General features: G+C 42.0%; 1 protein-coding gene across 6 annotated transcripts in view; it reads right to left on the bottom strand.

Moving 5' to 3' along the window:
* The window catches only part of LOC122939791, a 106,388-nt gene that overhangs the window by 34,220 nt on the left and 53,739 nt on the right, over positions 1–18,429 (bottom strand). For 4 of the 6 annotated variants that reach the window (XM_044295927.1, XM_044295936.1, XM_044295945.1 and 1 more), the window contains 8 exons: positions 17,161–17,220; positions 14,845–14,880; positions 11,835–11,894; positions 10,570–10,617; positions 8,770–8,829; positions 8,207–8,320; positions 6,595–6,702; positions 2,339–2,446 (listed from right to left, as the gene is read on the bottom strand). In XM_044295927.1, coding sequence (XP_044151862.1) covers positions 2,339–2,446; positions 6,595–6,702; positions 8,207–8,320; positions 8,770–8,829; positions 10,570–10,617; positions 11,835–11,894; positions 14,845–14,880; positions 17,161–17,220 — 594 coding nt within the window. The remainder of the gene's footprint in view (positions 1–2,338; positions 2,447–6,594; positions 6,703–8,206; positions 8,321–8,769; positions 8,830–10,569; positions 10,618–11,834; positions 11,895–14,844; positions 14,881–17,160; positions 17,221–18,429) is intronic. The other 2 variants (XM_044295965.1, XM_044295955.1) reach the window with 2 other exon arrangements.

Genomic DNA, 18,429 nt, shown 5'->3' with positions numbered 1-18,429 from the left:
TCAGGGTTCAGCTCTGAACCCGGACAATCCCTTTAACTCTTGTATTCTTATCTTAATAATAATATTCTTAATCTTTCAAGAAAAAAGCAGCTAAGAAAAACGAGTGGCCATCATTACATTAAGAAATGAAGGTCAGTCAGTCCGAAAAATTGGGAAAACTTTGAAAGTGTCCCCAAGTGCAGTCACAAAAACCCTCAAGCACAACAAAAAACTGGCTCACGTGCGGACGGCCCCAGGAAAGGAAGACCAAGAGTCACCTCTACTGCGGAGGATAAGTTCATCCGTGTCACCAGCCTCAGAAATCGCAGGTTAACAGCAGCTCAGATCAGAGACCAGGTCAATGCCACACAGAGTTCTAGCAGCAGACACATCTCTAGAACAACTGTTAAGAGGAGACTGTGTGAATCAGGTCTTCATGGTAGAATATCTGCTAGGAAACTACTGCTAAGGACAGGCAACAAGCAGTAGAGACTTGTTTGGACTAAAGAACACAAGGAATGGACATTAGACCAGTGGAAATCTGTGTTTTGGTCTGACGAGTCCAAATTTGAGATCTTTGGTTCCAACCACCGTGTCGACGCAGAAAAGGTGAACGGATGAACTCTACATGCCTGGTTCCCACCGTGAAGCATGGAGGAGGAGGTGTGATGCTGCTTTGCTGGTGACACTGTTGGGGATTTATTCAAAATTGAAGGCATACTGAACCAGCATGGCTACCACAGCATCTTGCAGCGGCATGCTATTCCATCCGGTTTGCGTTTAGTTGGACCATCATTTATTTTTCAACAGGACAATAACCCCAAACACACCTCCAGGCTGTGTAAGGGCTATTTGACCATGAAGGAGAGTGATGGGGTGCTGCGCCAGATGACCTGGCCTCCACAGTCACCGGACCTGAACCCAATCTAGATGGTTTGGGGTGATCTGGACCGCCGAGTGAAGGCAAAAGGGCCAACAAGTGCTAAGCATCTCTGGGAACTCCTTCAAGACTGTTGGAAGACCATTTCAGGTGACTACCTCTTGAAGCTCATCAAGAGAATGCCAAGAGTGTGCAAAGCAGTAATCAAAGCAAAAGGTGGCTACTTTGAAGAACCTAGAATATGACATTTTCAGTTGTTTCACACTTTTTTGTTATGTATATAATTCCACATGTGTTAATTCATAGTTTTGATGCCTTCAGTGTAAATCTACAATTTTCATAGTCATGAAAATAAATAAAACTCTTTGAATGAGAAGGTGTGTCCAAACTTGGTCTGCACTGTATATTTTTGACTTGCTTAGTAAATATTTCAATTGACAGCCTTTGTAAGCCTATTATATTCTCGAATCTTCGAATTCACGTTAAAATCAAATAGCATGACCACTCCAATTGTTTTTTTTTGTCATAGGGAATACAAGTATTTGGTAAAGTTGACAGGTTAGGAGAGGAAACAGGTCCTCTTAACAAAAAGGGGGTGTCTTCATGGCATGCAACAATTAATAAGATTTTTTTAAAGCGTGCAACTTTCCCTACAGAACAGAAAATTCTTTATTCATAAACCATGTACTAGATCAGGCCTCTCAGCCAATCTGCTCTAGGATATGCTTTTGCTTTTGTGGAGTTTTCTTCTTTCATACTTGTGGTGTTTTAGGTTTTCTGGAGCTTGCAGATTAAGACCAAGAAGGAAGTTTTTGAATATACCTTGGTTATAGTCACATAATTAGACACCACCATTAACCACCATGGATGTGCAGGGTTCGGATGCATTTGACAAAAGGAACATGTAAACCTTGCCTAAATAAACAGCATAGACTGTTATTTCTGTTGTTCTACTCAGTCGGGCAGGAAGATGAAATAAATTTTAAAAAAAGTGCAACATTTGGCACATAACTGACCCAAACACATCCTACTCACTATAGTGCCGTCCATTCACTTTTTGTATTTTGTAGTCTGCTTTTGTAGGTAAGAAAAAGTCCTGTATTCATCATGATCATCATAACGAGCTGCTCCTGCTACAAATAAACTGACCACTGGGGGTCACTATGTTTTTAGAAACTAAAACAATGCTCGATTAATGCCGACACGGTCAGACTGTGTAGGCACATACTCTATTGATAATCTGAGTGGTAACATCCAGTTGTCAATTCAGTGAAATATTTCCATTAAGAAAAAAACAGATCCTCTACAAAAAAATTTTTTCCATGGGGAATACAAGTATTTACTAAATTAGAAAAGGCAACAGACCCCTTTTTTTTATTTATTTTTATAAAAAGTGTCTTGATGGCCTGCAATTAATATACATTTTTTCAAAGCGTACAACTTTCACCACAAAACATTTTCTGTTCTATAGTCACAAACCTTGTGATGGATCAGGCCTCTCTTCCAATCTGCTCTTTATAAAAGCATGGCTGTTGGTTTTGTGGAATTTTCTTTTTCTGAGCTTGTGCCATTTTGGGCTTTCTGGAGCTTTCAGATTAGGACAAACAAAGAAAGTTTTTGAAAAGTTATCGAAAATTTATCAAGGAATCCCCATTTGGGGAGGCTAAGATTTACAAGTACTCAAGCATGATACATTTCCCTATGTGGTTCTTACTACAGCATCTAAAAAAAAACGGTGTAACAAGTAACCATGGGGCCCATACCAAAGTTTAGACTGAGGCCTCACTCCACCATGACCACCTTTTGAGCAAGTAAGGTCTACAGATAAGCGTATTTTGGTCTTCTCTTTGTCGTCTACATTTTGCTCCGTTGATCTCCTTTAAATCCAACTTTACCTTTCCACTGCTCCTTATGCAGCAATAACCAACTGCTCCTCCCTTGGTCCCCATGAGAGCTTCTATGCATGGTACCCTGGTAGCTATGTTGATGAATGGAACACCATCATCTTGCCAGCACACCATTCCAGTCAGGTCTACTATTGTGCCCACCCTCCTGTCTTTCAAGAGATTGTCTTGCCGATTACATTGTTCTAATTAAAAAACCTCAGAATGATGTAAAATTCTGTCAGACTTACTGTACCGATCCCCTGTCACTCATGTTCTGACACTTCCCAGTTCCCCATCATCCTCTACTTCTGATTCTTCTCGACACACTGTCAGGCCTAGTCCACACTTCCGTGATTTCCATCAGTGATTTTTAAACCAAAACCAGGAGTGGAGCCTCCATTTATAAGGTAGAATGGAAAGATGTGCACTTGTTCTGTGTTCTGTACTCGCACCTTGTGTGAACTAGGCCTGAATCATTGCCTGCAGTCATGACATGACTTAGTCAGTGACTCTCTCAGCAGTAACTTCCAGTGTGTCGCGAGGGACCAGGAAGTAAAGATCGGTGGGAAACAGGTACATTTTGGAACGGGATCAGTGAGGTACTTATTTTATTTTTCTACACCATTATGAACTTTTGTCGCACAATTTTAAATCAGGAGGCCATCCCTTTACTTTCTCCTGTGGTGAAGCATTGGGAAACTGAAAACTTGTAATTCCCACAGATAACAGATGATCATTATGATAAAAAAAAACTTCTAATAAGTAGGGATTGTCCAAAGTGGACAACCCTTTCAGGGAACAGAAAAGCTGGGCCAATCACTCACTGCTCTTTATTCCCCAACATGATCTCCTGGCACTGACCTGGTTTGATAATTGGCTTTGTGTTCTCATTCTGTGTTTGTTCTAACATATCTGTCTGGTTTAAACTATGGTCTGGTTTTGACTCAACTCTTGTATTCTTATCTGGTCCTGGTTTTGCCTGTCTGCTTTTGTCTGACAATTTTTTTTTCTCTCGGTTTAGACCCCTGCACTTAGCTTAGAAGGGACTATCAGTCCAGTTGTGGGCCATCGCTTAGGACAGATATTGCAAGTAGGTAGGGACAGCAGTATGGGTGGAGTTCAGAGTTTCGCTGTCCCCTATCTTTACAGTTGCAGGCCATGTGATTTATTGTTATTGTCTTTTACTACTCTGTATGCGATTTGTTTGTATGCATTTACATATATATAGTACAGACCAAAAGTTTGGACACACCTTCTCATTCAAAAGAGTTTTCTTTATTTTCATGACTATGAAAACTGTAGATTCACACTGAAGGCTTCAAAACTATGAATTAACACATGTGGAATTATATACATAACAAAAAAGTGTGAAACAACTGAAAATATATCATGTCATATTCTAGGTTCTTCAAAGTAGCCACCTTTTGCTTTGATTACTGCTTTGCACACTCTTGGCATTCTCTTGTTGAGCTTCAAGAGGTAGTCACCTGAAATGGTTTTCACTTCACAGGTGTGCCCTGTCAGGTTTAATAAGTGGGATTTCTTGCCTTATAAATGGGGTTGGGACCATCAGTTGCGTTGTGGAGAAGTCAGGTGGATACACAGCTGATAGTTCTACTGAATAGACTGTTAGAACTTGTATTATGGCAAGAAAAAAGCAGCTAAGTAAAGAAAAACGAGTGGCCATCATTACTTTAAGAAATGAAGGTCAGTCAGTCCGAAAAATTGGGAAAACTTTGAAAGTGTCCCCAAGTGTAGTCACAAAAACCATCAAGCGCTACAAAGAAACTGGCTCACATGCGGACCGCCCCAGGAAAGGAAGACCAAGAGTCACCTCTGCTGCGGAGGATAAGTTCATCAGAGTCACCAGCCTCAGAAATCGCAGGTTAACAGCAGCTCAGATTAGAGACCAGGTCAATGCCACACAGAGTTCTAGCAGCAGACACATCTCTAGAACAACTGTTAAGAGGAGACTGTGTGAATCAGGCCTTCATGGTAGAATATCTGCTAGGAAACCACTGCTAAGGACAGGCAACAAGCAGAAGAGACTTGTTTGGGCTAAAGAACACAAGGAATGGACATTAGACCAGTGGAAATCTGTGCTTTGGTCTGATTAGTCCAAATTTGAGATCTTTGGTTCCAACCACCGTGTCTTTGTGCGACGCAGAAAAGGTGAATGGATGGACTTTACGTGCCTGGTTCCCACCGTGAAGCATGGAGGAGGAGGTGTGATGGTGCTTTGCTGGTGACACTGTTGGGGATTTATTCAAAATTGAAGGCATACTGAACCAGCATGGCTACCACAGCATCTTGCAGCGGCATGCTATTCCATCCGGTTTGCGTTTAGTTGGACCATCATTTATTTTTCAACAGGACAATGACCCCAAACACACCTCCAGGCTGTGTAAGGGCTATTTGACCATGAAGGAGAGTGATGGGGTGCTGCGCCAAATGACCTGGCCTCCACAGTCACCGGACCTGAACCCAATCTAGATGGTTTGGGGTGATCTGGACCGCCGAGTGAAGGCAAAAGGGCCAACAAGTGCTAAGCATCTCTGGGAACTCCTTCAAGACTGTTGGAAGACCATTTCAGGTGACTACCTCTTGAAGCTCATCAAGAGCATGCCAAGAGTGTGCAAAGCAGTAATCAAAGCAAAAGGTGGCTACTTTGAAGAACCTAGAATATGAAATTTTCAGTTGTTTCACACTTTTTTGTTATGCATATAATTCCACATGTGTTAATTCATATTTTTGATGCCTTCAGTGTGAATCTACAATTTTCATAGTCATGAAAATAAAGAAAACTCTTTGAAAGAGAAGGTGTGTCCAAACTTTTGGTCTGTACGGTGTGTGTGTGTGTGTGTATATATATATATATATATATATTCGAGAAAACAGGACTGCACTCCAAGTTGTGATGAAAAAATCAAAGTAGTTTTATTTACCCATGTTATGGCATATCTTGCGACGTTTCAGCTCTTGCGAGCCTTTCTCAAGCTTTCTTAAAGGCTCGCAAGAGCTGAAACGTCGCAAGATATGCCATAACATGGGTGAATAAAACTACTTTGATTTTTTCATCACAACTTGGAGTGCAGTCCTGTTTTCTCGATTATATCATTGGGGACTGCCGTTGCCCCCTTTTGGATTTTGCACCCACTCTTCAGGCTGGTGCTCCCGCTGGACTTTCTTTATATATATATATATATATATATATCTCTATATCTATATATATATATATATATATAACACTGACACAAACACATCCTACTCACTATAGTGCAGTCCATTCAGTTTCTATTTGCAGTCCACTTTTTTAGGCAAGAAAAAAGTCCTGTATTCATTATGAACATCATAATGAGGGTCTCCTGCTACATAATTAAAGCTGTGAGCTGCTAACAATTTAGAAAATCTTTGTTAAAATCTGCATTTTGGCATCCCTCTGCTATTCTTCCTGGAAATGTACAAATAAATTGACCACTGGGGATCACTATTGCCTATGTTTTTAGACACTAAAACAATGCCCAATTAATGCTGACACAGTCAGACTGTGTAGGGACATGAGTGGTAACACCCAGTTGTCAATTCAGTGAAATATTTCCATTAAGAATAACAATGTAATGGCATGACACCAAGTTCTAAAAAAAGATCCTCCACAAATGTTTTTTTTTCATGAGGAATAGAAGTATTTACTAAATAAGACAGATCAGGAAAGGCAACAGACCCTTTTTTATAAAAAAAATAAAAACAAGGGGGGGGGGGGCGTCTTGCATGGCATGCAATAGTTAATAAAAAAAATTTGAAAGCGTACAACTTTCACCACAAAACATTTTCTGTTCTATAGTCACAAACCTTGTGCTGGATCAGGCCTCTCTTCCAATATGCTCTTTATAAAAGCATGGCTGTTGGTTTTGTGGAATTTTCTTTTTCTGTACTTGTGCCATTTTGGGCTTTCTGGAGCTTTCAGATTAGGACAAACAAAGGAAGTTTTTGAAAAGTTACCGAAAATTAACCAAGGAATCCCAATTTGGGGAGGCTAAGATTTACAAGTGCTCAAGCATGAAACATTTCCCTATGTGATTCTTACTACAGTATCTAAAAAAAAACTGGTGTAAGAAGTAACCATGGAGCCCATACCAAAGTTTAGACTGAGGGCCTCACTCAACCGTGACCACCCTTTGAGCAAGTAAGGTCTATAGATAAGAGTATTTTGGTCTTCTCTCTGTCGTCTACATTTTCCTCCGTTGATCTCCTTGAAATCCACCTTTGCCAGCCCACTTTTCCAGTCAGGTCTACCCATTGTGCCCACCCTCCTGTCTTTTAAGAGGTAGTCTGGCTGATTACATTGTTCTAATTAAAAATCCTCAGAATTATGTAAAATTCAGTTAGTGACTCAGCAGTAACTTCCAGTGTGTCGCAAGGGACCAGGAAGTAAAGACTGGTGGGGAACAGGTATATTTTGGAACGGTATCAGTGAGGTACTTATTTTATTTTTTTACACCATTATAAACTTTTGTCACACAATTTTAAATCAGGCGACCATCCCTTTACTTCTTCTGTGGTGGAGCATTGGGAAACTGGAAACTTGTAATTCCCACAGATAACAGATGATTATTATGATCAAAGGACCCTTCTAACAAATAGGGATTGCCCATGCGGACAACCCCTTTAGCCTCTTAACATTATAATTGGAAACCCTCCCGAAAAGGTAACTTTTTTTGTCTATTTTTAATATGTATCTGAAGTAAATATTGTTGGTTGGCACACAACTCATGGGACAGAATTGTATTTTTCCCCACTCTGTGTTCCAGCAGTTATAACTTTTTAATTTTTTCTTCTAAATTTTTACCAATTTTTATTAACTTGTGTTATTTTATTATTAGAGGGAATATACATTTTTTTCTCTCCTGCTGCAGGCTGTCAGCCCCACAACTCCCCCTCCCCCTTCGAGACCGAGGTTGGGGGCTGAATTAGCTGCTCATATCTCTGGTTTGGTAGTAGCTTGAGGTACGGGCATTCCCAGCTTTCAAACAAGACCAGAAACAAAGCATTATCTCCACTACATCAGAAGATACAGCTGTTAGAAATCTTGATGGCAATAAATACAGCAGAAAGTGAAATGTGAAGCAGGTTTCAGCACTTTCACTCCTGGATTTGTGGAGATAATGCTGTTGTTATGGTCTTGTTTGAAAACTTGGAATTCTGGAGATATGAGTAGCTAAAGCAGCCCTCCCTCCCTTATCTTGCTGTGGGCAAAACTGTTAAGTGGTTAAAGGGAAAAAAGTGCCAGACTTGCTCAAAGGTTGTGTCGGATATTGCAGATAACTGAAGAGATCAATGTGAACAGAGGAAAGAACTACTAGTATGATGTTATAGTAGTAATAGTCATTGGAATAGAGGATTTCAGGAAAACATGTCTTATTTTGCAGGTTACATTTATATCTACAGGTTACAAAATACAAACCTTTGTGCTTCTGTATTCTGTTATTAACTTCCCAGTCGAGATCTGGTGGTTCAGAATAACTAATAGGCTGCATTCTGCATTTTCTGACAGACGGTGGCAAGGTGTTGTCTGAATCTGTGTAATACCATAGTGTAGGTTAATAAGGGTTTTTGAAAATGAAGGATGGAATCTAAAGCCAGTTTGCCTTTACACCAGTTTTGATAAATCTCCCCCCTACGACTGCAGAAAAATCAAGTTATGGTATATGTAAAGATACAAGACAAACAAGTGATACGTAAACGATCAAATTAGTTTTGGCCGATGGCTTACTCAGGATAAGTCATCTGTCTCCCCACACCCATGCCTATCTGCTGTTCTGCAATAACTCCAGTGCAGGAAGCAGACAGCTCCAGCTACTTTGTACCAGAGCTACTGCCAAACAGCTGATTGTTGGGGGTGCAGGGTGTCAGGTACCCACTCATGAGCTATAGTGATTGCCTATCCTGAGGCTTAGGCCTTCACTTATCAAAAGGTGGACAATCCTTGTAAAGGAACAGATGCAGAAAAAGGATAAAATAACTTACCTGACGAAGATTCCCTCGAATCCTGCTCCTGGACTTCTCTGGTTTCATCTTTATGTGACTCTTAAAAACAAAGTATCAGAAATTTGGGGACAAAATGCATGAATCAGCATTCTTATATAGTTCCATTGTACTCGTAGTTAAAAATAAAGAACTAATGATTTGTAATAACTTTGGGGTCGCTTCTTTGTTTTAATAGGAAGAGGTCCTGAAGGTTAGACCTCCACCGATCAAACACGATTACCCCCTTTAACCGATCAAACACTGATACCCCCTTTAACCACCAAACCAGGACAAAGACAATTTGGATAAATTAGTAAGCTATTTATGACTTCTTTTAGATATGTCTAAACTTGGAAAATTATCCTGGATTCCTATGTATTAGACCATTTACATGAGCTGGATAGGAAGGGATCATGGTATGACCACTTGTCTTTCATGACTTAGAGGTTTTACAACCTAAAGTAATTACCTTCTCACACTGCTGGAACTGTCAAGGAAAGCATAATTTCCTGCTTCCCAGCACTTAGTTTGACTCTATAGGTCCTGGTCTATTTTCTCCAGACATCAGGTAAACTTCCGGCGTGGAAAAGGCTGCAGTGGTGACTTGTCCCCAAGTGGTCAAATTTGTCTCATTCAAGTGAACGGGCCTGGGTTGCAATATCAAGCACAGCCACTTTACAATGTACGGAGCTGTGCTTGGTATGCTGTAAGGAGCCAGTAGTAGTCAACAGGACCGCCACAGCCTCTTCAAACAGCTACCCGGAGTCGGACTACCACCGATCAGATATTGATAACCTATCCTGAAAATAGGGAAACCCCTTTAACCTAAGAAAAAAAAAAAAAAAAAAACATACCCAATTCTAGCCTAAATTTATTTTCTAACTAACTTGCAAATACCACCTGATATGTAGAATCCTTCACTCTTCCAACGAAGTCTTATCCACCACTCTAAACACCCCCTTACACTCTGGCTTATAGTACATCCCTGTCTCCTAAGCCTAGATTGTAAACTATAAGTATGAATACTGTTTGACTTGTCTGCCTGTTGTCATCGTTACAATGTGACTTTGCAAAATCCTATAATGGTTGAATATAATATAATATAATATAATATAATATAATATATAAATATATATATATTTTTTTTCATATGGAACTATTTAAATGTGGTTTTTGTTTCAAAGTTTTTTTTAGAGATTTGGAACTGCTACCACATATCCTGGATTGGAAGAGTCAATTCTCTCAACATGTCCTTCTTGCCAAAAATGCTTTATGTTTTTACAGCTCTCCATTTTCTTTGGCAAAACTGTATCCCTACAGTAGCGCTCTCCACCTTATATAGGGCTAGAAGTGCCAATGTTTTCTTAATACTATCAGGCCGCCCAGATGACCCTGCTCCACTCATCCTGGGACTTGTTCGTCTTATCTGTGTTTCGATAAACTACTAACTATCTAAATGGCCCCCATGGAGGATTCCATTGTCATGTACAGTTTTTTAAGACTGTTTTATGAACCGTTTTTAGTGTTATTTAGGTCTCATATGGCAGGCATGGCCAACCTGCAGCTCTCTAGCTGTTTTAAAACTACAACTCCCACCATGCCCTGCTGTAGGCTGATAGTTGTAGGCAGTCTGAGCATGCTGGGAGTTGTAGTTTTGCAACAGCTGGAGAGCCTCAGGTTGGCCATCTCTGTCATATGGCATCTTTTTGTTCCTATTTCCGTTTGTAGAATTTGAAATGATAAAATCTCACTAAAGATTATTGCAAAGAAAGAACCAAAAACAAATGATAATATAACTACCATTGAGACCCTGCTCTTGGGCATCTCTGGTTTCATCTTCATACAATACTGCAAGCACAAAATCAATGAGAGCAAATGAAAACAAAGAACTAGTGATTGGGCTTCGTAAGAAAAGGTCTTGAAGGTAGTGGACAGGTGGGACTTTACATGAAGAATAAGTAGGAAAACAAGGATCTGACAACTTGAACATGGAAGCAGTCAAGAAATAGGACGCCAAGCAGGCCAGTCGCTAACAGAAAATTGCTTGGGGCCACGAGCTGGCCCGGGGCCCCAGAGACGGTGCTTGTTTTGCTTCCTTTAAGGCTGCAGCCGCCTGAGCGCTCTATAGAGAGCCTCAGGCGGCTGCAGCACTCCTGGTTACCATGGCAGCCGGTGTAGCGTTACATTACCCTACTTCGTGAGATTTCCCTACCTCCTGACTTCCCGTCGCACTGCTAATGACGTGAGGAGGCGTTCCTGAGTTTTGACGATCTGCGCATGCGCAAACCGACAGTTTATGGAAAATCTCAGCGGAGTTCAGCTTCACACCGGGACACTGCGCATGCGCCGGCCGGAGTTAGCCGCGCTTGCTCACTGGGGCGTAATATTTCCCTACTGAGGCTCTCCTGCGCATGCGCAGTGTCTGGTGTAAAGCTGAACTCCGCTGAGATTTTCCATAAACTGTCGGTTTGCGCAGATCGTCAAAACTCAGGAACGCCTCCTCACGTCATTAGCTGTGCGACAGGAAGTCAGGAGGTAGGGAAATCTCACGAGGTAGGGTAGTATAACGCTACACCGGCGGCGAGCTGCGTCTGCCCGGAGAGAGAGGACAGACTCGGGGCACTGGATGTTACCATTGGACAGTCGGCTCCCTATTATTGGGCTTCCCCCCAGTAAGTGTCATCCCGCCACCACTCTCTGCTCTGTTATTACTGTGTACAGGGGGGGGGGCCCTCCATGTCTATTTTGCTTGGGGCCCCCAAATTCCTTCAAACGGCCCTGACACCAAGAGCTAAAGTCAACTTGAGATTTGTTTGTTCTACATTGTTTATAGCTGGTCACAGGACATATACGTCTTTGAGGTTTTGGAGAAATGAGGGTGCGTCATGGTGCGGTCGTGTCACAGTTACGCTGCAGTCGAGCACCCCATGGTTTAGTTAGTTTGCATTGTTAATTGTTATGAGCACCTTCAATACCATGACACAACCACGCCGTGTGGCAATGCCAAGGCCTCTGTCCGATTTGAAGAAAGATTATTGATGTGATGTTAATGAGAACACGACTACCTGGGGAAGGTTCACTGGCGTTCTGCTCAGGTAGTTCTGTCATTTCATTTTTTACGGCCACTGTGAACAGAGGATTAGGATCAATAATGCTAAACATTATAATAAAAACACAATGCAGATATGTAAAAATATGTAGTGGTATGTCCTCAAAAATACAAAAGTTATTAAGTTTTTTCTTAATAAGTAATGAGTTTTAATTTTCTGCTTCTAGGCTTGATTGAATGGCTGTCCTTGTAATCCATGGATGTAAAGAGTCTACCAAATCCGGATCTTTTTTTTTTCCAAGTGAGGCTCTCTATTCTGGCATATGGTGGGGGAGGGCAGAGTTCTTGAGCAGGGGGCTGTCTTCTGTGAATGCTTTCATAGGACAGGGGTTGTCAGCTTGTCACGAGACAATCAAGCCCTTGCATCTCCCAGGATAGAAACATAGAATGTGTCGGCAGATAAGAACCATTTGGCCCATCTAGTCTGCCCAATATACTGAACACTATGGATAGCCCCTGGCCCTATCTTATATGAAGGATGGGTTTATGCCTATCCCATGCATGCTTAAACTCCTCCACTGTATTTGCAGCTACCACTTCTGCAGGAAGGCTATTCCATGCATCCACTACTCTCTCAGTAAAGTAATACTTCCTGATATTACTTTTAAACCTTTGCCCCTCTAATTTAAAACTATGTCCTCTTGTAGCAGTTTTTCTCTCTCCTCTTTTACCTTGTTGATTCCCTTTATGTATTTAAAAGTTTCTATCATATCCCCTCTGTCTCGTCTTTCTTCCATATACTATACATGTTAGGGTGCACTGCAATTAGCTCTCGTTAATCCCTTATTCCCCTGCATAGAAAGTAGCGCCTCACATATAGCACTAGAGATACGTATAGTATGTATTGGCCACAGAATTCCCTTCTCCGCTGTCTAGAGAGATCCAGCTATATATTTCTATGAATTTACAAGTAGGGATGAATGAATGAAAGTTGTCTGGGCCGCTTTATCTGCTTCTCTACGAGATCCCTACAACAGTGATCTAAAGCTGCATTTACACAAGCCAATAATCGTCCAGATTATCGGGAAAAACCGTTCCCGACAATCTGTCTGCGTAAATGTGACGCCGATCACCCGATGAATGAGCAAAACGCTTCTTCATCAGGTGATCCGGTCCTTCACGAAGGCATCATAGTTTCTGGGCAGCAGATCGTGTGGTCTAAACAGCGATCTGCTGCTCGGAAACCAAGAATTTGTATGAGGATGAGGGATCGAATGGCCATCCCTCATCCACATACAGTGAAGGAGATCGCTGCATGCAAATGCAGCACTACTTCACTGAGCGAGCAGACGACTTTCGGGAAGGCACGCTTCCTTCCCAACAATCGGCTGCAATCGGTCCCACCTAAATCCACCCTAATGAGCATGTTAGTCCACCTTTGAATGCAGGAGATGGAGGACCAGAAGGATTAAAACAGCAGGGGGCGCTACCAGAGAGGAATGTAATGTACATAAAAACCTAACTTGCATGCATGTTGCAGTTATTGCATATAAGTTGCAGTAATACTTAATCTGAAATACACTATTCATTGCAAACTTTTTTGTTGGATAACCCCTTTAAAAGAACCTCTCCAAGTCTGGAAGGACTTGCATCATAAATGTATCAAAGTCTATAGAAGGATTTAGAAGTATATTCACCAGTTATACCGTATTCACACAGGGATATGCATATATAAATAATATCTAGCAGAAACATTGGCTACATCGGTTGTATAAGCCGAATACTCAATGGGACAGCGCAGGCGCGAGATTTACACGGCAGACGGGGCCAGCAGGAGAACCAACGCTGGCCCGGCCCTGTCAATCAAGACAGAAGGGCGTGGAAATGAGGTGGACGAACTGAGCCTCAAGGAGCAGGTGCAACCCCCCCCCCCTGCTCCTAGAGGCTCATTTGCATATAATAAAAGTTTAAATTACACGAAAACGGTGGCATACTTAAAAAAAAAGAAATGCAGAGTTAAATTCAGGTGACATTTTCACATCTATAATGTCAGCCTGTTTAATGGCGAAAATTGGGGTGACAGAAACCCTTTAAGAGAAGATCCAATAGAATGTATGTTTTCTTTGGAAGACTAAGTCTACATACAGGACTGATCTCTTTAAGGAGATTCAGCAGCCGGCCTAAACCGTTTGGAAGGGCAGAAATAAAACAAAGACATGGAACAACATCGTGTTGTTGAAGACCATCACAGACACCATGATTACATCATTGAGAAGCCCGACGACCCAAAGATTAGACATCATGGAGAAATAATATTCATATGGTGGCCAATAATCAAATACAACTTGAGAATTTCTTGTTGTACGTTGTTTAATGTGACCCGGTCATCAGATTTTTCACCCACTAAACTACCACCATAACATTGTACAGAATAGTAATAGGCCTAGAGTCAAGTGGGTGGTTCCCGATTCCTGAGGAGTCAGCTTCATCTGGTCACACTGCATGCGCTGAATGCCACCAATTGCTGGCTTGTAAGGATGTATCCAGACCATGAAATGTCAATCAAGCATGACTTCTCAGGATCCCAGAACTCTCTTCACATGCAGTGCACTACTTTAGACACTGTTTTTTTCTGTTATACTAAACAGGACTCTTCGGACAGTGGCATTCATATAAACACACCATTGTGTACAACGCTAGGGGTGATAAGTTGATGGCAAATTCCATAAAAAGCAACTGTCACCTCTGCCGACGTAAAACTACACACCCAAGTTGGCAATTAATTCAGAAACTTCTAGGAAGGAATAATAAAGGAATGGCACAAGACAGAGTCATAAGAATAGATGCTCCAAAGTTTTCAGTCAGTGTAGAATACATTTACTTAAACAGACATTTCAGGAGAGGTGACAGGTCCTCTTTAAAGAAGGCCAGGAGATATCTGGCTTTTGGAGAAATAACAGAGGTGCAGCCTTTGTCTGATTTGTAGAAACAATTTACTGATGTAGTGTTGATGTGAATATAAATACCTAGGATAGGTTCACTGGAGTTCTCCTGTATGGCCACTGCAAACAGAGGATTAGAATCATTAGTGCTAAACATTGAAGAGTTTTTGCTTTCAAAGTGAAAATGCAAAAATAAAGATAAATCTTTTATAATTCAGCAAGTGCAGACCCACCATGTCACTGAACAGATTTGGCTTTGTTGCTACTCCTGAGGGTGTTGTCTAGGTGGTCCCCTTGTATTTACCCTTTAATCCCTATATAGGGGGGCTGATTGGAGTAGTCTCGATTCAGTGATGGCTGACCTAGGTAGGTCAAGAGACAACAGTGTTGAGAACAAAGGGGAAAGGCAGAGACATGGTCAGAGGGCAAGCTGAGGACAGGACAGGCAGAGTTTGTCCAATACAGTAAAATAGGCAATAGGTCAGGACAGGTGCAGAGACCCTCAGGGGGAGAGTTTGGAGGAGGAGAGTGGCACTTGTGGCACTGATAGGAGTCATGGTTATTCACAGTGGCTGTCCTCACTCCAGTGCTCCCAGAGGCTGTGTGGTGAATGGAGCGCTCACCCTGAATTTTCTGGGGCCTGGTGTTAGGTGGGGTGCCCTTGATGTGAGTCAGATGGGTGCAAGGCAGGGGGAGGACAGAGATAAGAGCCAGGGAATGGATGATTGAGTTAGTTAATGACCAGGCCCATTTGGTTACAATAAATAAAGTCTCTCTTTACTATTCCATAGTTATGCACATGGGAAGGAATAATGCAAGTCACCTGTACATACTAAATGGTAAAACACTCTAACACTGACATGGAAAAGGATCTAGGAATTTTAATAAACAGCAAACTAAGCTGCAAAAACCAGTGTCAGGCAGCTGCTGCCAAGGCCAATAAGATAATGGGTTGCATCAAAAGGGGCATAGATGCCTGTGATAAGAACATAGTCCTACCACTTTAAGAAATCGCTAGTCAGACCACACATGGAGTACTGTGTACAGTTATGGGCTCCTGTAAACAAGGCAGACATAGCAGAGCTGGAGAGGGTTTCAGAGGAGGGCAACTAAAGTAATAACTGGAATGGGGCAACTACAGTACCCCGAAAGATCAAAATTAGGGTTATTCACTTTAGAAAAAAAGACGACTGAGGGGAGCTCTAATTACTATGTATAAATATATCAGGGGTCAGTACAGAGATCTATCCCATCATCTGTTTATCCTCAGGACTGTGACTGTGACAAGGGGACATCCTCTGCGTCTGGAGGAAAGAAGGTTTGTACACAAACATAGAAGAGGATTCTTTACGGTAAGAGCAGTGAGACCATGGAACTCTCTGCCTGAGGAGGTGGTGATGGTGAGTACAATAAAGGAATTCAAGAGGGGCCTGGATGTATTTCTGGAGCATAATAATATTACAGGCTATAGCTACTAGAGAGAGATCGTTGATCCAGGGAGTTAGTCCGATTGCCCGATTGGCGTCGGGAAGGAATGTTTATTCCCCTAAAGTGGGGAAAATTGGCTTCTACCTCACAAGGGTTTATTTTTTTTTGCCTTCCTCTGGATCAACTTGCAGGATAACAGGCCGAACTGTATGGACAAATGTCTTTTTTCGGCCTTATGTACTATGTTACTATTCTGTTCTATGGCAGCTTTCAGTCTAGGAAATGGTGTTTCCTGGACCAGGCTTCTCTTCAGGCCTACTTCACAGGAGCCAACGCATGAATGAGAAATAGCTATATATTTCTATAAAGTTAGTAGTAGCCTAAGCTCTGATGACCAGACACACTCTTTTCTAACCAGGGAGAAGCAGGTCCAGCTCGTCTCTTACCAACTTAACTAGGACTACCAGTGTTAACTATTTGTTGCCCATACATAACCTTTAATGATACATAGTACATAGGAAAATAAGTGCTTTTAACACTATCACAAGATTTACCTCTTTAAACCAATTAACTTTTAGCAGTGATCCTCTGTGTCACTGCGCAGGCAGCACAGGATCTATACAAATAACATGCAGAGGTCAGAAAGCACAGGAACAGAATACCTTTGTAGGAACTAGAAAAGCCAGGAACCTTATTGCTCAGGCACCTTCTCATACAGCAAGGTGCCATATATGTCCAAGGGAACACAGTCATAGGCTGGGAATAGCTTAGCCAGTCTTTATTGGTCCTTTAGGAGCCGACAAGAGCGCATGACGTATGGAAACACACAAGGAAGGACAGGACAAAATATGAGGGATTGGCGGCTATGAGGGGCAGGGATTGTAACACAGCAGGGAGAGTGAGTACCCTTCAAATGAATGGATGTGCTGGGTTAGCCATCTATGGAGTTAAAATAAAGAATTATATACCTACCATTTGCAGATTCACTGGCTTCCTTCTCCTGGACGTCTCGGGTGTCATCTTCATACAACACTGCAAGCACAGTATTGAAAATTTGGGAAACAGCTTGAAGAAGTAATGTTGACAAGAAAAGTTCAACTTTGTAAACAAATGGAACTTCATGGAAATATGTAGCAAACTAAGGAATATGAGAACTTTAGAGTTGAAGGTGAAGACCTAGCGAGAGTTTTTTTTAATAAGGTAAATTATTGTCTTTGTGTGGCGCAAAGGTAGGTCCTAAATTACCTTGAGATATGATGAAAAACCTATAGGATTGCGGAGGGATGGCAGGTATGCTGTTTTATTTTTAATGGAGGGTATCCTTTCTTCCTCTTAAATATAACTTTAACAGGTTTGGGCATGGGTTTTGTGCTAGTATGATGACCCCCCCCCCCCCCCCCCCCCACCATCACGATGATGCCTATACTCCTCTTTGGTTTAATGATCAATTACCTGAACTACTCTCCCTTCCTCCTGACCCTGGTGTATGCAGGGGTGGATTGGCTATAGACCTTACAGGGAAATGTCCTGGTGGGCCGATGTCCATTGGGGCCGCCTGAACCCTCCTCTCTGCTGCTGGCAAGTACATAATGAGCTCTTAGCAGTTATTAACGCTGTGAGAATCAGGTGTTCATGTAACCGGCCAGTGACTGCACATGCCCTCCTGAATTCAACTGTGGATGACAGAAAATGGCAGCTACTGATGGCCACCACACAGGGACAGCTTATGGGGAAGTATATTGTGCTGCACTGTGGCATATGGGTTTGCTGTCATGGTATTTTGCGCTATGGTATTGATGGCCCCGCCTACTTGTGTTGCCCCGCCTTCTGTCAACATGGGGCCATTTTTAGGTAGTTTTTTTTCCAGGGTCACTAACTTTCTAGTCCGCCCCTGGGTGTATGGCTTGGATTCGGAGTACAGTATTGTCATGCCATTCTACACCAGCTTTCACTCACTCCTCGGCTAGGCCTATGGTCGCTTCCCTGTGGGCCGATACAAAAGGACCATCCTCAGATTACTCCAGGCTATACAAAGCCTGATTCAGTACCCTATTCTATGGAACCCCACCGTTATCTACTATGACTATTCCCACCCATTGTGCTGTAACTACAGAGAGTACTACACCTAGGTATTCTGCAGCCAAGCCAATACACACTGCTTTACATACAGTATATTGGAATACTAACTATAACCGGGTCCCTTTAACAGGGTAACACAGCAGCTATTAAACATACTGGTTT

The sequence above is a fragment of the Bufo gargarizans genome, chromosome 1 (genome assembly GCF_014858855.1).
Source record: "Bufo gargarizans isolate SCDJY-AF-19 chromosome 1, ASM1485885v1, whole genome shotgun sequence".
NCBI classification, from domain to species: Eukaryota; Metazoa; Chordata; class Amphibia; order Anura; family Bufonidae; genus Bufo; species Bufo gargarizans.
Note: the sequence above shows the minus strand (reverse complement) of the source record. Positions and strands in the feature narration are given on the sequence as shown.